The 20,905-nt window shown below is 45.1% G+C and overlaps 1 protein-coding gene across 1 annotated transcript in view; it reads right to left on the bottom strand.

The window, feature by feature from the left end:
- Positions 1-20,905, bottom strand: part of LOC107186486 (zinc finger protein 768) — a 75,096-nt gene that overhangs the window by 52,534 nt on the left and 1,657 nt on the right. The window contains exon 2 of the mRNA XM_015574349.1: positions 19,029-19,128. Within this exon, the coding sequence (XP_015429835.1) occupies positions 19,029-19,128 (100 nt within the window). The remainder of the gene's footprint in view (positions 1-19,028; positions 19,129-20,905) is intronic.

Genomic DNA, 20,905 nt, shown 5'->3' on the forward strand with positions numbered 1-20,905 from the left:
GAATGGCAATGGTGTGTACCCTTCCTCGACGCGCACTTATCAACGATGCAACGATTCGTGGCATTTAAAAAAAAAAACAGAAAAAAAAACAAACGTGGCCCCGAGTGGCGTTTTATGAAGTCGATATAAGCGAGAAGAGTGAAAAAAAAAACACCAGTAGTATTTTCTCGCGCGGCGCACACACGAGCCGCGCGCGGCAGAGGGAACCACCTGGAGGAGCACTCGAGGAGAAGGATCGACAAGAAACGTTTTTGTTGTTCAGCGTGTTTGCAAACGAAACCGGACAGCCGTGACACCTGACACCTGGTGCACTCTCTCGCGACCGTTTCTCTCTCTCTCTCTCTTTCTTTCTTTCTTTCTCGCACGCGGCGAAACCAACGCCGCCCGACTTCACTTCGCTTATCGGCGCCGTGTGTAGGGACGATTAAGACAATAGAGGTTCGCACGATTAGCGTTGCGTTGACCATCGGAAACGTCAATAAACTCCGGGCTAAGTTCAGGCATGAGAAACACGATGTGTTGTGCACGACTTTTGATCGACCATAGTGTATGTATTTTTCACTAGGAATATTGTCCCTCGGTAGCAATGAAACATTCAAAATTAGCGCGACAATGTAGAAGACGAAACACATTGGTTGCCAGATAACGATCTACCGATCTCGAATTCATGTCAAGTGATCTGTTATAAGTGTACTGATTGTTTTAAAGAGGTCGATAGTTTCCTGTGACGTTTAATTATTTGATGACTATGAAGTATGCGTGAATTAGGGATGTTCCGATTCCGATTCGATTGTCTTGGGTAACACGTCACTGCCATGTGTAGCACATACAATAACGATTGAAATTATGCGACCAGAGTTCATGATTGATGGAACAGTAAGTCATTATTCTGTTACGATAAAATAAAAGTTGCAGAATCGGTACGTATACAAATCACTTCCCATCAGTTTTATCACGCTAACGACATTAACTGTACTCTTTGTAGAATAATATGTTCCGCTTTCTTCAATTATCAGACCTGGTCCCAAACTTTTGGCCGCTATTGTATGTGTTATACATGGCAGTGATGTGTTACCAAAGAGAATCGATCTTCCGAAGAATCGAATCGAAATCGAACATCCCTAATGTGAATCACTTGTAACGGAACTAGAGTGAACAGGACCGAAGAAAATTCAGGTCTGCTCTGCGACACGCGGGGGAAGTACGTTTACGCGAGGGAATTTTTAGTCGAACGGGTCACGCGCGATGCTCCGTATGTTGGCAACATCGACACAAAGGATTAGCACGCGCGCGTCACGCCTAGCACGCGCATCAAAGTCACGAACCGTGAAGGGACACGCGTAAAAGAGATTGGTCGTAGCAGATCGTTCTACGTGGCTGGCCTGACGCGCGTGTTCGCTCCACTTCCGACATTAGGCCACCCTCGCACGTGACGCGGCGGCAGGTTGATGCGACAGATTTTTCCGAGGATGCGTGTTAAAATGTTCGAAAGCAACGGTTCGAGAAATTATCGGCAATATACGCTATAATCATCGCTACGAACATATTGGAAATACATTCTTAACCACAATTCGAAATGTCTGGGGTATCGTTGATGCATTTGAATTTGAATTTAGAAAGCTATGTTTCCCTATGTTTTGATCGTATTTAAATTAATCCAAACTAACAGATTTAATGACCCATTCAATTTTATATATACGTATTTAAGTAGTCATGCGACAATGGTACAACTTATCCGAATCCGACAAAATTAACAACACCTAATTTCACTTTTTAAAATAATATTTTATACAAAAAGAACCTCTCCCGTCGTTTTTCTATGCATGTTGATCTGTGAAATCATCATTGTACCCAATTAGGTTAACTTTTAATTCTGTCATTAGTCTGTTCTATCTACAAAGGCAATAATACGAGGAATGTCTTCTATAATATCAACTATAACGAAACACTGTAATTCACCAACAAGCATTTAATTCAACAGCAAAAAATTATATAAATAATTCAGTCTAAATGATGAAAGTAATCATCATAGAATGCGCGACGTGCAGTGTTGCAGTTTCATCTGTCGACAATAATATCGAACGAGTTTATAAATTTGTTACAACGTTGTGTAAGGGAAAAGGTCGAGCGTCAAAAGAGATGTTCAACGTGCGTCCACCCTAACGCGCGCATCCGCTCTACTTCCGACGCTCAGCGCCGCGACGCTTCAACGAGCTCGGGGTGCACGTTGGCTGAATAGGTGCCCGGAGTTAATACGACACGGATTATGAACGCACTCTAACGTCCACAGAAGGTGATGAAAAAAGGCCTCGATGTCATCTATTGGTTATCGTAACGATAAAATCACTTTCTTCGCGAAAATTTATTTTCATTCAGAAGAGCCCACACACTGCCAAAATATGATTTCTTAACCAAAACAATCTTTCTGTTCACGAGTAGTGATATCATAGTAAAACACTCTTCACGAATCATACCTATACCTAATTCAAAAGTCTGAAAATTACATAACGCGCATGCGCACGTCTTAGACCCGTAAACCGCGAACATTGACTTTTCGAAATCACATTTCAAACGCGACAACATTAATACCAACATCGTGTGTCTCGTGTTCGATTCGACAGATACGAATCGTACTGATAATTACATTGCAAACTTAACAGACCTCGAGTAACCCTGTCAGACCGAGCACTTGACTCGTCGATAACGCGCGGCACATCTTTAACGCGGCTGGCCGGACAACGTGAAACGTTTACGAGGTAAAAGAAAATCTGGCCTTTTAGAAGCTTACCCGGTGGTAGTTAAAGGCTCCCGCACATCCGATGCTCTCAAAACTCAACTCCTTCCAGCGTATGACACTTAAGAGGTGTTGACGACGCCTTTCGTGGTAACACTTCCGACGGGAACAATGTCACGAATCACAGAGTCGCAGGCACTAAAAACTTACTTAATCAAGTATCGTTCGTTATCACAGCAACGATCGTCTCCGACCCGTCGCAACGAGTTTCTTCCACGGACGGCGACACAAGCCCGAGAGATAATATACGATTATTTTATTAAACAACAATCAACACCATATAAATCCTCCTACGATCGAATCGCGATAGAATATATCACACACAATACACGACAAAAAAAGCACGGGCACTAGATCTTCTGTCTCTCACTACTTAATCTACTTCCCCCTCGAAGAAATGGCACTAGGGACAACAGAGGAACAACAGCTTCCTCGACGGATCGGGAACGGTCACGATATCCTTTTCTCGGTGAACACACACGTTTGTGCGAACTCACTACCTCCCAGTCCTGTTCGTGGGCCGTACACAAACACGCTACGAACCGATACGTTTCGTAAATAATATACAACCAGGCACATCGAAATCACAGACTTTTTCGGTCCCGTCGGTGTCCCGTCGATCCTGTGTCTCTCTCCAAATCACACGCACATAACCTCTCGGGTCTCCGATAATATCGAACCACCGTAATATATCCTACAGCGATCAGTTAGTTTTGACCTTCGATCGCGTGTAGATGCTCCTCTCGACGCTGTGTCTCACACGTACGCGGTCTCCTTCGCGTACGAGCTTGACCAAAGAAAAAAACAACTATGTACTCCTTGTCTCTCGTCCGGTGACTCGCCGAGCGGGAAAAGGGTGGTTCGCGCGGCGACACACGCACCCAAAAAACGTCGTCGATTCTTCTTCTCTTCGCGTGTTTTCTTTGATAGCGGCTCTGCCGTCTAATGGTTTTTGTTTGTCGCCGTTGCGTTGTTGTTGTTTGTCTCGCGGGAGCAAAGCGACTGGCGAGGAGACGAGAGCGGTGGAGAGAGAGAATCTGAGAGAAGCGTTGCGTACCATTCACATCTACGACAACACACCGACCCTTCCAGTAGCGCGGTCTCGCGCCGACTGTGAGGCTACGACGACTCGCGGGTTTCACCTTCGGCCGTGCTCGACTCCCTTCGCCCTCCCGAAGCCACCACCCCCCCACCCATCGCTCGCATGCTCTATCTCTGTCTCTCTGTATACACGTGCACAGGCAGCGTCCCCACCGATTTCGTGTGTGCGAACCTTACTCCCCTTCTCTCCCCACCAGCTCCCACACCCGTGCCAGCTACCCCCACTGCCCGCGATATCGTCGGCCAGCTCGCCCCTCTTCGTGTATGCGCCGACCTAACCGTGCTCAGTAGGCGCGAGGTGGGCGCACGAACACTATCGTTTCCGAGTGCACCTACGTGAATGGGACCACGCCTATCCCCCTACCCTTGTTCACGCGACCGACCACCTCGTGCTGTTTTTACCGGCAAGGTAACCGATAGCGGAACAGAGAAGAAAGAGAGGCACCGCCGCCGTCGAACCTCGGGTCTCGGTAGAAGTGAAGGAAACGGGGAGGTGGACAGAGAGGGAAGGTTTCTTACTGGTTTCTCTGCTCGGGACTGCCCACGCGCCCAGGTGCCGTGCTTGCGCGCGCAAAAGCTCTTTCGATAAGGAGCGAACCACCGCACCGTCGCTGTTGCGTCTCCTCGGATGCTGGGAATCCGAGGAATCAACCGAGATCGACGCTTTCCAGACCGATCCCCCGTGCGTTCTTGCGTGTCGCGCGTCCAGAGTGAGTAGACACAGAGACTGTGGTGGCATCCATTTTTGCCTACTTGACGTTTCCTTGCGTGCAACAAGTGCGCGCCGGCCGGGTCACGTGATTGCGTTTTTTTACCAATCGAACTGTTCGTAAACAGTGAAATCAATGACACTGGTACTTACAGGAGCTCGTAACCAAATAAAATGTTACGAATGCTTTAATGAGAAAAAAAGCAAAACTAAATAAATACATTATTTATTTTTTATCCAATCTGAAAATTTTCTTCTTGTATCTATCTTTGGCGAATATATCGTTTCAATCTATGTTACATGGACATTCATTACATTCCAGTAGGCGTAGCGAGTATGTGCTCGACGATGCTTTTTTTCAGTCTTCCATAAAAATGTCGAACGCGTCTCGCTTACTCTATGACTTTCGTAAACAAACGTCCCTTGAGGTATTGACACGTGGTTAAGGTTCCAGCCACGCTTTAGACACGTGTCCACTATGCCGAGAGTACTCGCTAAGTGGCTGCTCCGACCATTTGAATTTTTTCTAGACGCTGCTGTTTACCTTCTTTTTTCCTCTTTTTTTTTTTTGTAACGGAAGAACTCGTCGCGCCGGCCCAATACCACCCGGAGAACCGTAAAGTGCAGAATACTCAAGTCGATTTATTTTAGGAACTTGTGTGCGACATGAATATATTCAACGTGTACGTCTACTTCCTTTTAAGTGTTACGCGATCCGTTTACGGGCGTATTAACAACGCAATTACATATTAACTTGCAGATTTATTTCTACCGGCGTAAACTAACAAACTGGAACTATTTTGTTGACGGAAAAATTCAGCAAGTTGCTAGAATGATTCTGATTCGATTCGTTGATTTGTAATCGTGCAAGACGTAATGTACGTTACACATTTGAAACGATCTGTAACGTACGCTAATAAGTCTGACGTATACTCGAGGATGAAAGGCTGACGCATTCATAGACATTCGCCCAGACACGTCATTCGCTACTTGATTCCTGATTTCTTTGCCAACATCGAAAAGGCTGACGTTAATTTTGTATGACGTCGTCGGTAGACGCGCCTACGTTATTTTGGTTGTAGGAGGATACTATGAAAAGTTATGCATATGCTCGCAAGACCTGTGCCAAGTTTCAAATAGTTGTTCGAAAACACAACGTTTTCCTATAATCTTACGAAACACAACGTTTTCCTATAGTTTTACGAAAAAATGTGTTTACTTAGAATACCATTACATAGAGAAATAATTGGAGGTATATTTTACAATTTTTATTTATTTTAAATGGATGATTTCATTCTTGAGATACGAAGTCCATAATTTTCCTCCATCGTGTATCCACTCCCCTATTTATTAATTCACAGTTATGTAAATTCCTCGATACTAAAATTTCAATTACAGTGGGACCTTTGACTACATACCGGTTATATTATCATTCGTATGTGTATTGAAAATTAGACCCGCAGCTTTTTTGATGTTTTCTTTGCGGTACGGCGGAGGAAACGTTATCTCTCCCGTTTTTTTTTTCGTTTAAAAGAAGCCGTACTTTTCCTTCGAACGACTTTCACGTCACGACAGATCTCACACGCGCGGTACGCACATTGTCACGCATACGCCTTCCAAGGTTCCCGAGGTTGCACCTGGGTCGAGCCGTGTACCCACCTTTTCCGCAAGAAAAAGATCCTTACCTAAAGGCACGCACGCACGAGATGATCCAGCTGTTTGATCTTTGCCACGTGCTCCCTTTTTATTCCGTATCTCGGGGGCTGGGGTGGCGGCTTCTTAACGGCATCTGCGTTTACACAATATTCCGCGTGATTGTTAAATTTTCGGATCGCGGGACTTCGATCGATCTTCCGTCACAGGATGTTTAGATAAGGAACTTTGTGGCAGTCACAACCGTTGACTAGGTAGAATTCAAGAAGGAAGAAGAATGAAGTCCCCGTTAGTCGAGATTAATATAAATATCTAGAATCACTTCAATATTAAAAACTTAGAAAATTATGTATATTAAAAACTTTGGGATTTCTCTTTTTCAATGAACCCTAACCCCAAACGAATCTTCTCAGAATAAATTACACTTTAACTATTCAGAACAACATGATATACCTACTTTAAATGTTGTCTTTAAAAGGAGCTCGTTTGAATGAGACGATTATCTAGTTACGTTGAATAGTGCAGTTTATCGTAACGGTGAAAGTTTGAGGAGACTCCACGGTCATTATGGGACGGACGCGTAGGGCAGTTCCGACGAAAGACCCGTTCACGCAGGATACAGCGTTGAGAAAAGGGCCACGGCGACCCGTACAAATCCCAAAATAAATGTCATCGTGTATCATCGTGGTAACGTAATCCCGGATCGCGAAGACAAATGGCAGCAGAATACGATACGATGCATCGCGGTCGGTCGTCCGAGATGAGGAGCGTTCTCCTCGTACCACACGTATTTACATACCGCGACGGACGAAGGTCCGTAGGACGTAGGTCTTCCGTCCTTCTCTGAAGCCCGGTGAGCGGGCACAAAAGAGGATCGAGAAGAAGGAAATAAGCTTGTCACCAATGGTACCGGAGATCGACGAAGGACGGACGATGACTCCACTCCTGGAGAACAGGAACGGATTCTGGTCCTAATCCTGAGACAAATTCGTGCGACTTTTCTTGTCAAGGACGAGATTCTACTCAACAGGTTAGACTGTTGTCCAGTTTCGTAGAGAAAATAAAATTATAGATAGATACACATTATTTTTGAATTTATATTTTTATACGAGGAATAATCGATTGATCATATTTGACTAATTTTTACCGAAATGTAAACCAGTATATTGACATTTACGAATAATCCGATTGTTACTGAGATTTTTATTCTATCGGTTTAAATACGTAGAATACACGATTTTCAAATGTAGAAAATGTTCGATCTATTACACTTTGGTCCCCACCCGAGCAGTATCACCGGCCCTGGAAATGGGAAAACAAATCAGCCGTTCGGTGCGTCAAGATTTTAAGCAAACACGTACCCATCGCGTCCGCGCGTTCTTGCGTGGACACGCACGCAACAGCGCGAAGCCGCGTATTTTAAAAAGGACGCGCGGGTTTGCTCTGTCTCGGAGGCCACTTCACGGCCACGTATACATATACTCCAGAAGAGGAGTCTAGCTCTGAGAACTCTCTTCCCGATTTAGCCGGGTCGTGTCGCGGCGGCGTCTACTCACCTTGAGAAGGTCTTCCCAGCAAGGTTGAAAAGTCTAACGACCGACGACGACGGGTGGACGCGCAAATATATACATATTACCAGCATCAGTCACGCGAACAAGCATTATGATATCTTTAAAACCATCCTCCACCGACACAGAGCCCTATAAGCTGAAAATCAAGTTCTAATCGGTCGCACACGCGTCGGGTTTCTATTCGACGAGCGGAGGGGACAAGGGATTAACGAACACTATTGGGTGATACTCATCCTCGGATACCGCACACGGACCACTCTAACGAAGACACCAAAAGCCCGGTTTCGCTGAGAAATTAATCCTGAATTATGACACTGGCCGTGGCCTAATACACTCTAATGTAATCGGCTCGGGGAATCTACGAATCGGTGAGGTATAAGAATAATTTGTCCCAGCCGGTCGATCTTAGGTAGTATATCAAGAACCACTTTTCCGCGATGCTATCCCACTGACGGCCATGAAAAAAGAGAAAAAAATGAAGACTTCGCTCCGACAACCCGTGTAGAAGAGAAGAGCAAGTGGAAAGCGTAGGCGGGGCGCATACCAGAGGCACCTGCTCATTTACTTTGCGGCGGTCGGTCGGTCGGTCGGTCGGTCGGTCGGTCGGTCGGCAGTCCCAATGGCAGGGGATCCTCATTAAGGCTCGCCCCTACCAATCTATCGCCACTACCACTAACCACCGTTCGGTGTTCGTACACACGCGACGGTTAACAAGTGGACGCGGCCACTCTGGCACCGCTAACATTTTCCTTTCGTGAGGCCAATTAATGAATCTCCTTCTCGCGGTATTCTCGAGACGGACAGTCGGAGAACTTGACCGGGGCCTATCAGTATCGTTGAAAAAGAAGAAGACACAAGTATCCGACGGCGAGGGGGATGTGTAGCTACAAGATCGTTAATGACCGAAAATCGTGTCAATTGTCAACTCGTGAAGATTGCGTACGAGAAGAACGGTCGTAACGATCGAAGGGAATCCATCACCTGAGTGATCCCGTTTTTTTGCTTTTCCTTTTTTTTACGTACGGCCCGAGAGTTCCTTTGAGGATTTCGAGCGACATCCAGTACACGTTTGGCTGGTCACGTTCTCCCGGTTCGCGATGTAGCTCATTCCGAGCACCGTTGCTTCTGATGAGAGAGTCGGGTAATTGTGATTCTTCGGTAAACGAACCGAATCCTGGAAGAGATCGACGAGCGAGAGAAAGGACACGTTTCCGCAACTGGTTCCCGCGCGCACACGTTCAGTGTCTCCTATTCTTTACCACCTGTTGCTGCTGCTTTCGCTCGCGGGACCCCTACTGTCGCGATTTCCCCGTGAACTCAGCGAGTTTCGGCTACCATCAAGCTTCCAGAACGTGAAATCCAGTATTACGTTTGCATTCGAGTCGCTAGAATTTTCGCCATCTCGTTGGAAACGTCACGGTATCCTCACCAATAATCAAATTCTTAATATATACGGGAAGATTGTCGAATTTTGACCATCGCCTAAATCGAATCACTACTGTAACTTGTCATATGTAAGTAATTTGCGCCTTATGCTAAACAATATGTGTATGCTAATTGTGAGTGCATGAACTAACTTAGTATAGGTATAAAACAGTATCTTACGGCGCAAATTCCGTACATATGACAAGTTACAGTAGTAATCCGATCTAATCGATGGTTTAAATTCGACAACCACCCTCTACATTAATAAAGCATGATTACATCGATTTTATGATTACTTCAAACTACGTGATCCTGGGTCATAAACCGACACAGACGATTCGACGTTTGTCGTATCGATTAAACGACAACTTATCCTCCAAAAAGAGCCGCGAATTACGTTCACGACGTGTTTTCAACCCCGGCCGTGACATAAAACCCGTCCTTCCTTCGAATGTTTCAACACCTAAAGAGATTTACGAGGCGGCAAAAGGGAGGAGGGCAGAGAAGGGACGAGAAGAAAGATTAAAGGTGCTTCCGAAGGTGGAAGCAAGAGGGGGAGAAAAATAGTGAAACCGCAGCCACCCTCCACGGGGGCATGGGCGTGCGCCGCAGGACCCCATGGGTCCCCCCTGCCCTTCTGCGTGTAAGATCTTACATAAAGATCGTCGTCCGTACACAATAATGGCCTGGGCTCTCTGGTCCGTCCTGTCGCCCGTATTCCCCATAACCTCGTCGACGACCGTTATGACAAGGCTCTGCTCGCTGTTGCAGCTTGCCATGTACACTACACCACCGCTGCTCCACGGTGGCGTAAGCGGAGAGTGCCGTGTGTAGAACCGCGCGTTAGAGTCCCGCGAAACAATGGCGTGGGGAATAACGAAAGCCGTAGGGGTGCGATGTAACCCTCTGGTGTCTCTATTTGTTCTATTTTGCCTGGAAGAATAATGGAGCGGGAGTTTATATTAAGTTACTTCTTCGTAGTGTATACCTTCGGAAGCGCTGTAGGTCTTTGAACGATGCCACTCGGGGGCGGGAGGACAATATTCGGAGGAAATTTCGATCGAAAGTGTTTATAATGTTTTTAACCTGTTCTATCGAAAGGGGTAATCGATGTTTTATTCGATTGTACGGCCATGATTAGAGATCTCGACGCCAGTGTCCAAGAGTCCGAGGAGCAACCAGGAAAATCTTCGACAGGGACTTGCCGCCGGAAAGAAAGCAACAAACACATACGAACATTTCTTAGTATAAAGATGTACACACGCAAGAACGTCCCGTTCCTTTTTGATCACCGATGGCGTCTCCTGCGGCGTGACGAAATACGTTGACGGAATTGACACGTAATTGCACGCTACACTCTGATTCTGCGGCTCATAATACACTCTTATTATTAACGATTGCCCGCGGCATCGTTTCGATGGTTTCGCAACCGGAGAGCTTCCCTTTCAGCGCGTCCGGCACAAAACGCTTCCCTCGCCCCTTCTCAAAGAGGCATGTATCGCGATCCATTCGAGACAGCATGAAAAGAAGCGAAGGCATTAAAAGGGAACGTAAATTGTCCTGCCGTTGGGTTACGCACGGTAACATCCAATAAATGTTATTATCGCGTGGCTGACAGAGTTGGAGGGACGCTTCGTACACAGACGTGTATGTCGGTGTACAGTGTTTAGAAACAGACACGGAAGCTTAAAACGGACTGATCGTTGCAGCTTATCGTTTGAATGGGGACCCTCGAATGACTAACCAAGAAAACGTACAAAGTTAATATTCTAGGTAGTAATAAGGTATTGTTAACGTTTAGCAGGTTTGATAGTACATGATTCTTACATACGGTCATGATTGAATAATTACATTCGATCACGGAACCTTCTTAGGAAGTCTTTACGATGTTACGTTAATAATTTCTGTAATATTCATGTGGATGATTACAAGTACAGTTCGTACGTTAGGTATTCCGTCACAAGTTCCTGAAATATTATCGGAAATTACAATCCTACGGAATAAGAAAAGCTAGTTCGCAACAGATTAAATGGCCATTCCTCCCGGCACACGCCTCCAAGCGAAACGGTCAGAAAAATGACCCTAACCTGGTTCCAAGGAGGTCGTAGGATTTTTTCGTTCGATCCTCGTCTTTCTTCCTCCTCGAACAACCTTTGATCCTTTTTCTATTTTTCTTCTGCCGCGCGCTCCAGACGGAACACGCGCGCCTTCTTCGACCGGACAATGGTCAGTGACATTGGTGTTCGTTACATTTTCGAGGCGTGTTAGCATTGTGCCGATCTTAAATGGGGCAAACAACGTCGGCGGGTGGCCAAGGCTACGACAAAGCTGCCTCTTTGCTCGCCTCCTTCCGTGCAGAAGTCAGACGGAGCTGCGAAACCAATGTTCCGCGGCCGTACACTTTTACAAGACGCTCGTAAATGGAGTCCCGTGGACTCTGAAGGGCGTGTAAATGGCCTAACTATCCGAAACTTCCCGTGATTTATGTCCACGAAGGAGCGTGAAACCGTTTGCCACTGACAAATTACCCGGTTAGTATGCGGCTCCCAATACAGTGGAGGGAGAGACTTCTTCGGAGGATCTGTTCAGAAGACGGAGGCCCCGAGAAGGTAGCCAATTTTTTCTGATGTTCGGTTAATTTCAACGCCCCTGACGCGTGAAAAATTGAATGTAAATACAAAATAATTACGCGAGTAAGCCTTGCTTGTCGAGGAATCTCGTATATAACTGATAAACATTAATTATTCACAAACATCTACCGCTTGTGTACGTATACCAACCGTTCGAATACGAAATTTCGAAATAGTTAAAAAATAACTGTCTTTTTCAACCACTCTTCCGCATTTTTCTTTTTCGCGTCGTTCCGTTAAACTCTAATTGGCCGTCTGAATTCGAGAATCAAAAGCCAGAAACCCCGAAGGGCAGACGTTATAACTTCCTGATGCGAGACGCGATAAAAAAGTGAGAAACCCAGGGGGGAAGGGTGGGGGAATGGTGAAAAGGGACGAAGACGAAGAGACGGCTGAATCGCTGCTGCGTTCTCGGATTGAACCCTGGTCACACAAAGAAGCCTGCCTCGTCACGGTCTGAATAGCCACGGGCAAGGAGGTTGGATTAGGTTATGTTAAGTTACGAGGGTGGTATCCCCCCTCACTCCCCCTCCACCGGTGTCTTGAATGGGGCACGTGCTACCGGCGTCGTAATCTTTTGGACAACCAGGACCTTCCGCCTGCCAATCTCCTTTTTCCCGTTTGTCTGTCTGCCTCGGCCATCTTCCGTCTCCCCGATGAAGGATCTAGGTTTAAACGTCTAGGATACACTCGTAGACGTTTCTTTGGTGCCGGCAGCTGCTCGATGATCGAATTTGCAAGTTCGCCCTATCGCACGTGCCGCGGACGTGTCTCTCTTTTGACTCTAGATCCTCTCAGATAGCGAGGAACGGTTGCTAAGCGCTGTTGCATTATTCGCTGATAGTCACGTTTAACAGAGTCTTTTTCCATACGGGTGCAGCACTATGGGAACACCCTTCGGAATATTCCAAGATGATAGGAGACCTGAACTTATTTCAAATCTCCTAATATATCCTACATTTTAATTCATTAACCCCTTAACCTACGATTTACTTATCAAATATTCCACAAATATTTATAACTTTAGGAGGGCGCCGCCTCTAATATTTATATTTGGCCCGATTATCGTATTACGGGCTATGCCCGTAATATTTACGTTTGGTCCGATCATCTACTACGGGCTATGCCCGTAGTTGTAGGTTAAGGGGTTAAGTGTGCCGTAACTATATTGGTGTACTGTATCTAGTTCTATGTAAGTTCACTATTTTTTTGTGAAACTTTACATTTGTTTTGAAACCATTCATAATCCCGAGGTATCTTAATAGTATTTGTTTGCTTCCACTATTCTTGGCTATTCTGAGTATACAGGGTGTCCCACGCAACTGGAACAGGCTGTATCTTCTAAACGTTGGGAATAGAAGAAGATGTTGTAAGTAAAAGTTAAATGGTATCGGACGGTGCATAATATGCAACTAATTTTATGCACTTTTGTGCATCGGTGCATCAGAAAAATGCAACTGCACTTTTATTTAAAACAGAAACCTATGGTTTTGACTGCCCCAATCGATGAAGTTTCTTGTGCTCTACATTAAAGGACTAACATACTTATGCTCTAAACTTATTCGTTAGGAAGTTATCGAAGCTTCATGTTTACAAATATTGTAATGGAACATAACGTAGGTACTCCAGAACACTTGACGAGAGACCGAAATATTTCTAAATAAGTTTAGGGCATAAGTATGTTAGAATAGGCACAAGAAACTGCATCGATTGGTGCAGTCAAAAACATAGGTTTCCATTTAAAAAGAAAGTACAGTTGTATTTTTCTGATGCACCGATGCACAAAAATGTATAAAATTAGTTGCATATTATGCACCGTCTAATACCATTTAACTTTTACGTTTAGGAGGTACAACCTGTTCCAGTTGCGTAGAACACCCTGTATATGTATAGTAGATCATAAATGTGTTCTGAATTTAAGGGGTACACCTCTTCATAGTGGATTGGTACACTTAATATATGCAAATTCCTACCATCGAGTTCTATCTAAGGACCGATTAAATACCGGCAAGCAAAATGAATCACACGTATCATCTGTTGCATTATAGTAGCCACACCACTTAACAGAGGTGGACAAATTCACTACTTCGATAAAGAGTTTCGAATAACGAATAAAAGATAAGAAGAATATTCTCACCTTTATAAAAAAGTAATATTTCTTTTTAAATGAATAAACACTTGGCGTCTGGATTATTTTGAAACCTGAATCTAAATTATTTAATTTCACTGTTTAAATCTGAGAATGACGATCTTAGTTACAGCTGTCTCACACTATTCAAATTGTGCCCAACTGTACCATCAAACTGACCACTGTCAACAAGAAATCTGCCAAACTAAATAAATCCCGACATTAAAAATACCCTCCCCTCCCTGATAGCTCGTCCAGTACCCAACGTCCATAGAGGATCAAGCGAAACAGCGCTCAGTCCCCACCGTAACAAAAAAAAGTTTGTCACCCCGGGAAGCTCGATGACCCACGCAAGACGATCCTCGGGGACGCGAACAATGGGGCCAGAGGCTGATTGTAGAATCGAGCCAGACGAGACGCGACGAGAAAAGAGGGGTTCTCGCGTGTCGAGATGTAAATGCGTGCGCGCTATGCATCTGTCTCCTCCTCTAGGGGTATTATACGCGCGTGGTTACGTACACGCACACGCGTTACGGCCTCGCGCGCTATTTACACGCAGGGACGACGACGATAACGCGTGAGTAGTACGTAACTCGGTTATACGTGTCGCGCGCTCGCGCGACGGACGAACGGGTTCGCGCACGCAACAGTGGTGCATAGTGATATACGAGGGATATATAAGGTTGGATAGCATCCCAGCCACACCGTGCTGCCGTAGAGGAAGCAGCCCGACCCGATGGTGTTACGACAAGCCGGTAGAAATTCTTCTTTATGATGTTTCGGCCAGCGAAACGCTCCGTTCTCGCGCGCATCTTAACGCCTCGTCATCGAGTATCAATATCTGAGCAACAGAGGCTTAATGGTCGCGAAAACGATGCAGAAGAAAACGCGCCGTGTTGGTCGCGGTCTAATCGGCCGACGGAAACCATGTTTACACGGTTTCGATTATGTAAGGAAAACTTCAAACCCTTAATTAGTTGCATGGGGTTGTCACATTCTAGTAAACGAGGAAAAATGTGCATTTATTAACCTTTTCATGCCCAAATTGTTTAAAAATTACTAAACAGATATTTTTTTGCATATTTTTGTGTATATTGGACGACGTATAAATGATTCATAAAGACATTTTAACATTTTTAAACAGTTTACAGTAAATCGTCGATGAGTGTTTAAAAGCTCCACGACACTGAACGTTAAGTATTTCATAAACTAATGGCCATATGCGGCTGAAACAAATATCATTGGCTTCAGAATTCCTAAATTTATTACTATGATAAACGTAATTAAAAGGTCAGCGTTACACCTGGGGACTTATTGTTATGCCATTTTTCATTCGTTGCCATTTGACAAGTTTTTTACATTTATCACAGCTATATATAGTAATTCTCGTTATAATGTTATTATTCATCATAAAACCTAATTTTTCTTACCTTTGACCAATAAACCATCTTGACATTTGTATTTGAAAGAAATTACAGTTTTGTATGTTTCTATTGATTTGTAACAATGCTCAACACTTGAACTCCATCGAACGAATGACATGAAAGACCAATAATGCCTTATTTTACCGATAACCTTTTAAAGGCATATTCAAATTTGTGCCACACCATCTATACAATACGAGAAGAAACTGTTACATACTCACAGATATGAAAAAATACATGATACATACTAATATTATACTTCATAATTGAGAATACTGTAGCCATATCGCAACAGTAGGAGTGAAAGGGTTAAGCAGAATGCGTCTGCATCATCGCTAGCTTCCTAGTTCGTGTCAACCTTCGCATTTCAGTCTCTATCTAAACGTTACCACGTACGCATGCGTTGTTGCTTTTTTGGGTTGTACCCAAAAAGGTTCTATTCTAGAAGCGACGACAAAAAAGTAGCGACTAAATGTAACAATTGTAAAAAATTTGTTTATCCGCAATCATGCTGGGAATCTAGTCGTGTATGTATACAGCCAAAAAGGCCCTACTAGCAAAAGACGCCATGATTGCATCGCAAGTTGCATTTGTTTTAATTCGATGCTGACAAGGCTCGAGAAAACGCAGGGAGTCAATTTTCGTGCCTATCTTACCCTAAGACTACGTTTATTGTAAAACATTCGCGGTTCTAAATATATGTACCATTATTAGTTATTGCTAAATCCGTGTAACTACAACCCCTCGCGTAAAACTCAACAAATCACTTCACTATTTACTGCAAAGAATGCGAAGACGAGAATAACTCATCTTGTTCATTCGATTAATTCCATTTTTAAAACATGATTTCGTTATATGCCAAAATATGATTACTTTAGAGGATTCTTTTTGTTTAATTATTCTTTATATTTACATTTTATGTCAAATTGTTATCTTACGAATTTCAGTAATAATAAAATAATTAATGGTCAGGTTTATTTAATTATCCTTAAAAGAAAGTGAACGAAATCTTAACACTAAATCGGGGTATCTTGAGACCCCATGAATGCGACTATTAAAGGGTTAAACGCGTGCACACGCGAAGCGGGAAGAATTCGCGGGAGCATACATCGCCGGTGGTAATTACGGTTTGTGGTCGCGGAACGAGCCGCGGGAACACGAGATTTTCAGGAAGTTGCCGATACACGTGTATCTTCCGACAACTTTTTTTTACGCTCGAGCGGAATAAGAAGGTGGAGGAGCGTTTTTTCAGCCTTTTTAATCAGGCAGATTCATTTGTTTGCGTCGAAACAGGAAGCACTCTGGAGGGATCAACTGACCAATGGCGCTATGGGACTGTTATTAAACCATCCTTTTTTTTTTTTGTTAAAACAGTAATTCCCCAAGTAATTATTCGGTTTAGATGTACCAACTACGAGAGCTGCTGTGATTTAGCCGTGGTTGCATGTAAAATCAGACGCGCGTGCGTACGAAGCGAGCCCGAGCGAACGAGTTTGGGCACGCGAGAGACGGTTGCCTACGTATAGTACCGAGAGGATCGTAATAAATGCTGCATAATAAACCGGGGTTACAATGTTACCGAGCCGTGTCAGGACTTGGAATTTTCTTTGTGGGACACGGTGTATATAAAACGTTGCTGACCGTTCCTACGATGTATTCCAATGCCCCCTAACTGTCCTGTTGCGAGGATGTTTGACAGAGCTCGAATGATCGTCCGATTTTGATCATATCGGTTAGATCGAAGAAGCACAATTTTCCCCATTATCCCTCAAACGATGGTGACTGGGATCATTTTCACCCTAGTTTTCAAGAACTTCGTGCAAATCAACTGCTTCCGATAACTAATTTCAGTTAGTATTAATATTAATTGAAATAACAAGACAGTCACTTCGCAAAGAAATTTCGTCAAAAATTGTATTTTAAAAACAATGCACGGGGATCTAAACGGTTAATTGACCCATGGGTCCGTGTTGTGTCAGTTATCCGGGGAGGTAGGTATTCTGGGAATCTACGAAGAGGCCCTCTTATTGTACATACACCGATCAGGGTGTCAATTCAGTCGATTAAAAATAATTGCATCGGTTAACGTATCTTCTCCTGGTTCCGATTATAAAAGGGGTTATTATCGCGCGAACCTTCCCCACGTACCGGCCAATTAATCGGGCTCATTAATGTGCAAGATGATCATACAGACTCGTTAATGGAAAGTAATAATTACGTTCCCGCGCAAAATAAAAGCACGTGGCCGGCGGCGGAGTTTACGCGGAGGAAACCGCGATCCATTGGAGGGAACAGAATGTTTTCCACCCGACTTGTTTGTTCGCGGTCGTGTTGTACACACACAACCGTGGCGGTTTTACTCCATGAAAGAAAATCTTCGGTTTACCCGCGAGTCGACTAGTTTCGGTCGGTGGAGCGCGCGCTCGCGCACACGCGACGTTCGACGGATATTTGCTGCGAATGAATTACGAAAGTATCGTTTATTATGCGTTACCCGTGTGTAGCACGCATATCTACATTGTGGAGCCACTGTTCCCCGCCTTTTACCTTCTTTTTACTCCACATTCTCCGGGGGCAAGTGATTTACGCGAATCGTGCGCGCGGGCGATCGTTTATAGGTTAGGACCATCTAACCAAGTATCCCGGTAATTTTTCTTTTTTTACATGAATCTATTTACTCGACACTTACCACAGATTTTGGAAAAATTTCGCGTTAAGGAGGATGGAGGAAATAAAGTAAATGAAATCGAGTCGACCACGGAATATACAGATTTACGATAAATTTAACGGTAGTACTTTAAGTATAATTACCTGGAGAGGGCCTGATCGGGCCGCGATTAATGCTATTGCCGGTATTAATTATTATCCCAGTAGCTTATTAGATATTTTTATTGCAGCTCGTTAAACTCTTTCGGTGGAAACGTGCCCCGTAAATGATATCACCCGAAAGGCATTCCCTCTCTTTCCTCGCCGGCCGAATGCATTTCGCGGGGAGGGAAGGTATCGTAAAGTTAACGCTCTTATCTCACTGACAGTTTTACAGTTGCGCCACGCTCTGCCAATGGTGGGGGCGGGATTTTTTCGCGTGGAATGTAAGAGAACAAAGAGTGACTTAATTACCCACGCGGAAAAAAGAGGGTCGCGAGCACGCGCACGTGAACAAGTATTGACCGATCCGAAAGCGAGATTATCGACGATGAACGTGCCACGGTAATTAGCGATCCTTGATAAGCAACACAACCGTTCGTCTTAATGACGACTTTACTCGTTAAACCAACTACTCGCATTCCACCCCCGCTCGCAGAGCAATTACTATACGCTACGTCCTTCTGATACTCGTTCTACACAAACCCCCTTCGCTGACGCGTTCAACGGTGCTTGCACGTCGACGACAACCCTTGGTCTACTCGACGTCAACCTCTTTGGACGAATCGTATTGCGATTACTTTATAATGGGTTAATTAAGAAGAAACGGTCGATTAGTTTCCGTGCGTATAAAATTAATTTAACTGGCTATTCTTAAGAAACTGTGATTCTTCTCACGAAGATATGCGTTCTAGGGACGTGGATTTAGTAGAATCTTTTTGTCTCACCTCTCGTGCAGACGGCAGCGTGGATCTGCTTGTCGACGGTCGTTCAATCGTGGCGACGAGAGACGCGCTCGACCAGTCACACGTCACTTCTAGCACTCCACTTCACTCGTTTCATGAAACCTGTTTACGCCTTTTGTTTCTCCGTACGGCTCTTCGGGATTCCCTCCTGTCGGCGAATCTGTCCCGTGTGACTCAACGATTCAGCCTGAATCTATGCATCAGGGGTAACTGTAACGATCAACCCGAAGTACGGCGAAATCGAGCGACGTTTTGCTTCTCTATTCTCGATCGGTGTTCATGATTCAAGAACCGAGAATACCGATTCCTAATTGGTAACGATCGAGCCTCTACGGTCTTCCTCCTTATCCCTTTCGAAGATCTCATAATATTGTCGGTCACTGTGTCACGATACGGCAAACGAATTCCATAAGATCCTATTGACTCCTTCCGCGCGACATAACACCGACGCTTCCCCGGCAAAGATTTAGCAGCGTGTTCGCCTGTTGTCAATATCCTTGACCTTCCCAGTCTCTGGCTTCGATCTTATGAATTACTGTTTCAAGTCCCTCGCAACAAGAGATTCTCTTCCCCCGTCACAAACGACGCAAACATTCCCGGACTCACTTTCCGTATCCTTCCCTTGTAGACAATCTTCAAGATCCCCACAACTCTTCCAGTCAACAATTCCCTTCACCGTTTCACTCCAAACGTTCCGCGAGGCCTGATCAGGAACCAGTGTCAGGGGGTTGACGAACAATTTTTCGCGTAACCTTCAAGGGACGGACGCCTTCCGTGGCTCCCCGGTCCCTGGCGCGGGACACCGAAAAAATCGTGGATTAAAAGAAACCGCGCGCGGCAACAGGTGAGAGAGGCACGCGTAGTCGAAAAGGGAGACGAGAGGAGCTGGTTGGCGGATAGAGAGAGACGGACAGAACGATGACGATGGCGTAACACCGCGCGTAGTAGCGGACAGTCGGCAACTAAAGCCCCGAGGAGAGTCACCTCTCTCTCCTTCGTTTCTTCTCTCGCGTCCTCTCTTCCGGTGTGTGTATACGTGTGTATATATGTCTCTCTCTCTCTCTCTCTCTCTCTCTCTCTCTCTCTCTCTTTCACTTCGTCACACGTGTGGCTGCCACACACGAGTGCTCTCTGGGCACCTCGGAACACGTATACGATGTTCCTTCTCTCCCCCCTCCTCCACTGGCATACTACCACTCTGCTTGTGCTCTGCTCTCCTCTCCTCTTTCTCTTCACCCCCTCCTCCACCCTTAACCCACGAACAGTACCACCCCTTTTTTCTTTCTTTCTCTCTCATGTGGCCGGGCGTCCTTGTCCCACCATGGGGCCCCGCGGAACACCACACGCACCAACTGCACCGCTCTCCGCAGATGCACAACGACTCCGATTCGGAACGGCACGGAGCGCCCGAGTATGTGTGCGTGCGTTTCGCCGATTCCCCGTCGGTGTACGGTACGTGTGGTAGGAGGAGTGGGAGGTAGGACACGCGACACACGAGCCACTGTGGTGGGGGACGGAGAGGGTCAACGAAAGGAGGGGATCCACCTCCCCTTATCCCTCTTTTTCCCACTCCTCGCGAGACGGTTCACGCGGGGCAACTATTCCCCGCGGCCGCTTTTCTGCTTGCCCATCCTCTCTCCCTCTAACTTTCACGTGCCGACGATGTTCGCTTTTCTGCACATGTTTGCAGAATTTTCATAGTTCTGAATCGGCTAATATCAAAACGTGATGTGAAATAATTATTTACGATTTAGTAGGCTTGGAGTTGTTTCTTTCACCAACTGAGTGATGATTTTGAAGTTATATTTGGTTCAAGAATTGTATTTGATTCTCTAGGGTTGTGATTTTCGTCCGGTGTG

The sequence above is a fragment of the Dufourea novaeangliae genome, unplaced genomic scaffold, assembly GCF_001272555.1.
Source record: "Dufourea novaeangliae isolate 0120121106 unplaced genomic scaffold, ASM127255v1 scaffold65, whole genome shotgun sequence".
In the NCBI taxonomy this organism is placed as follows: Eukaryota; Metazoa; Arthropoda; class Insecta; order Hymenoptera; family Halictidae; genus Dufourea; species Dufourea novaeangliae.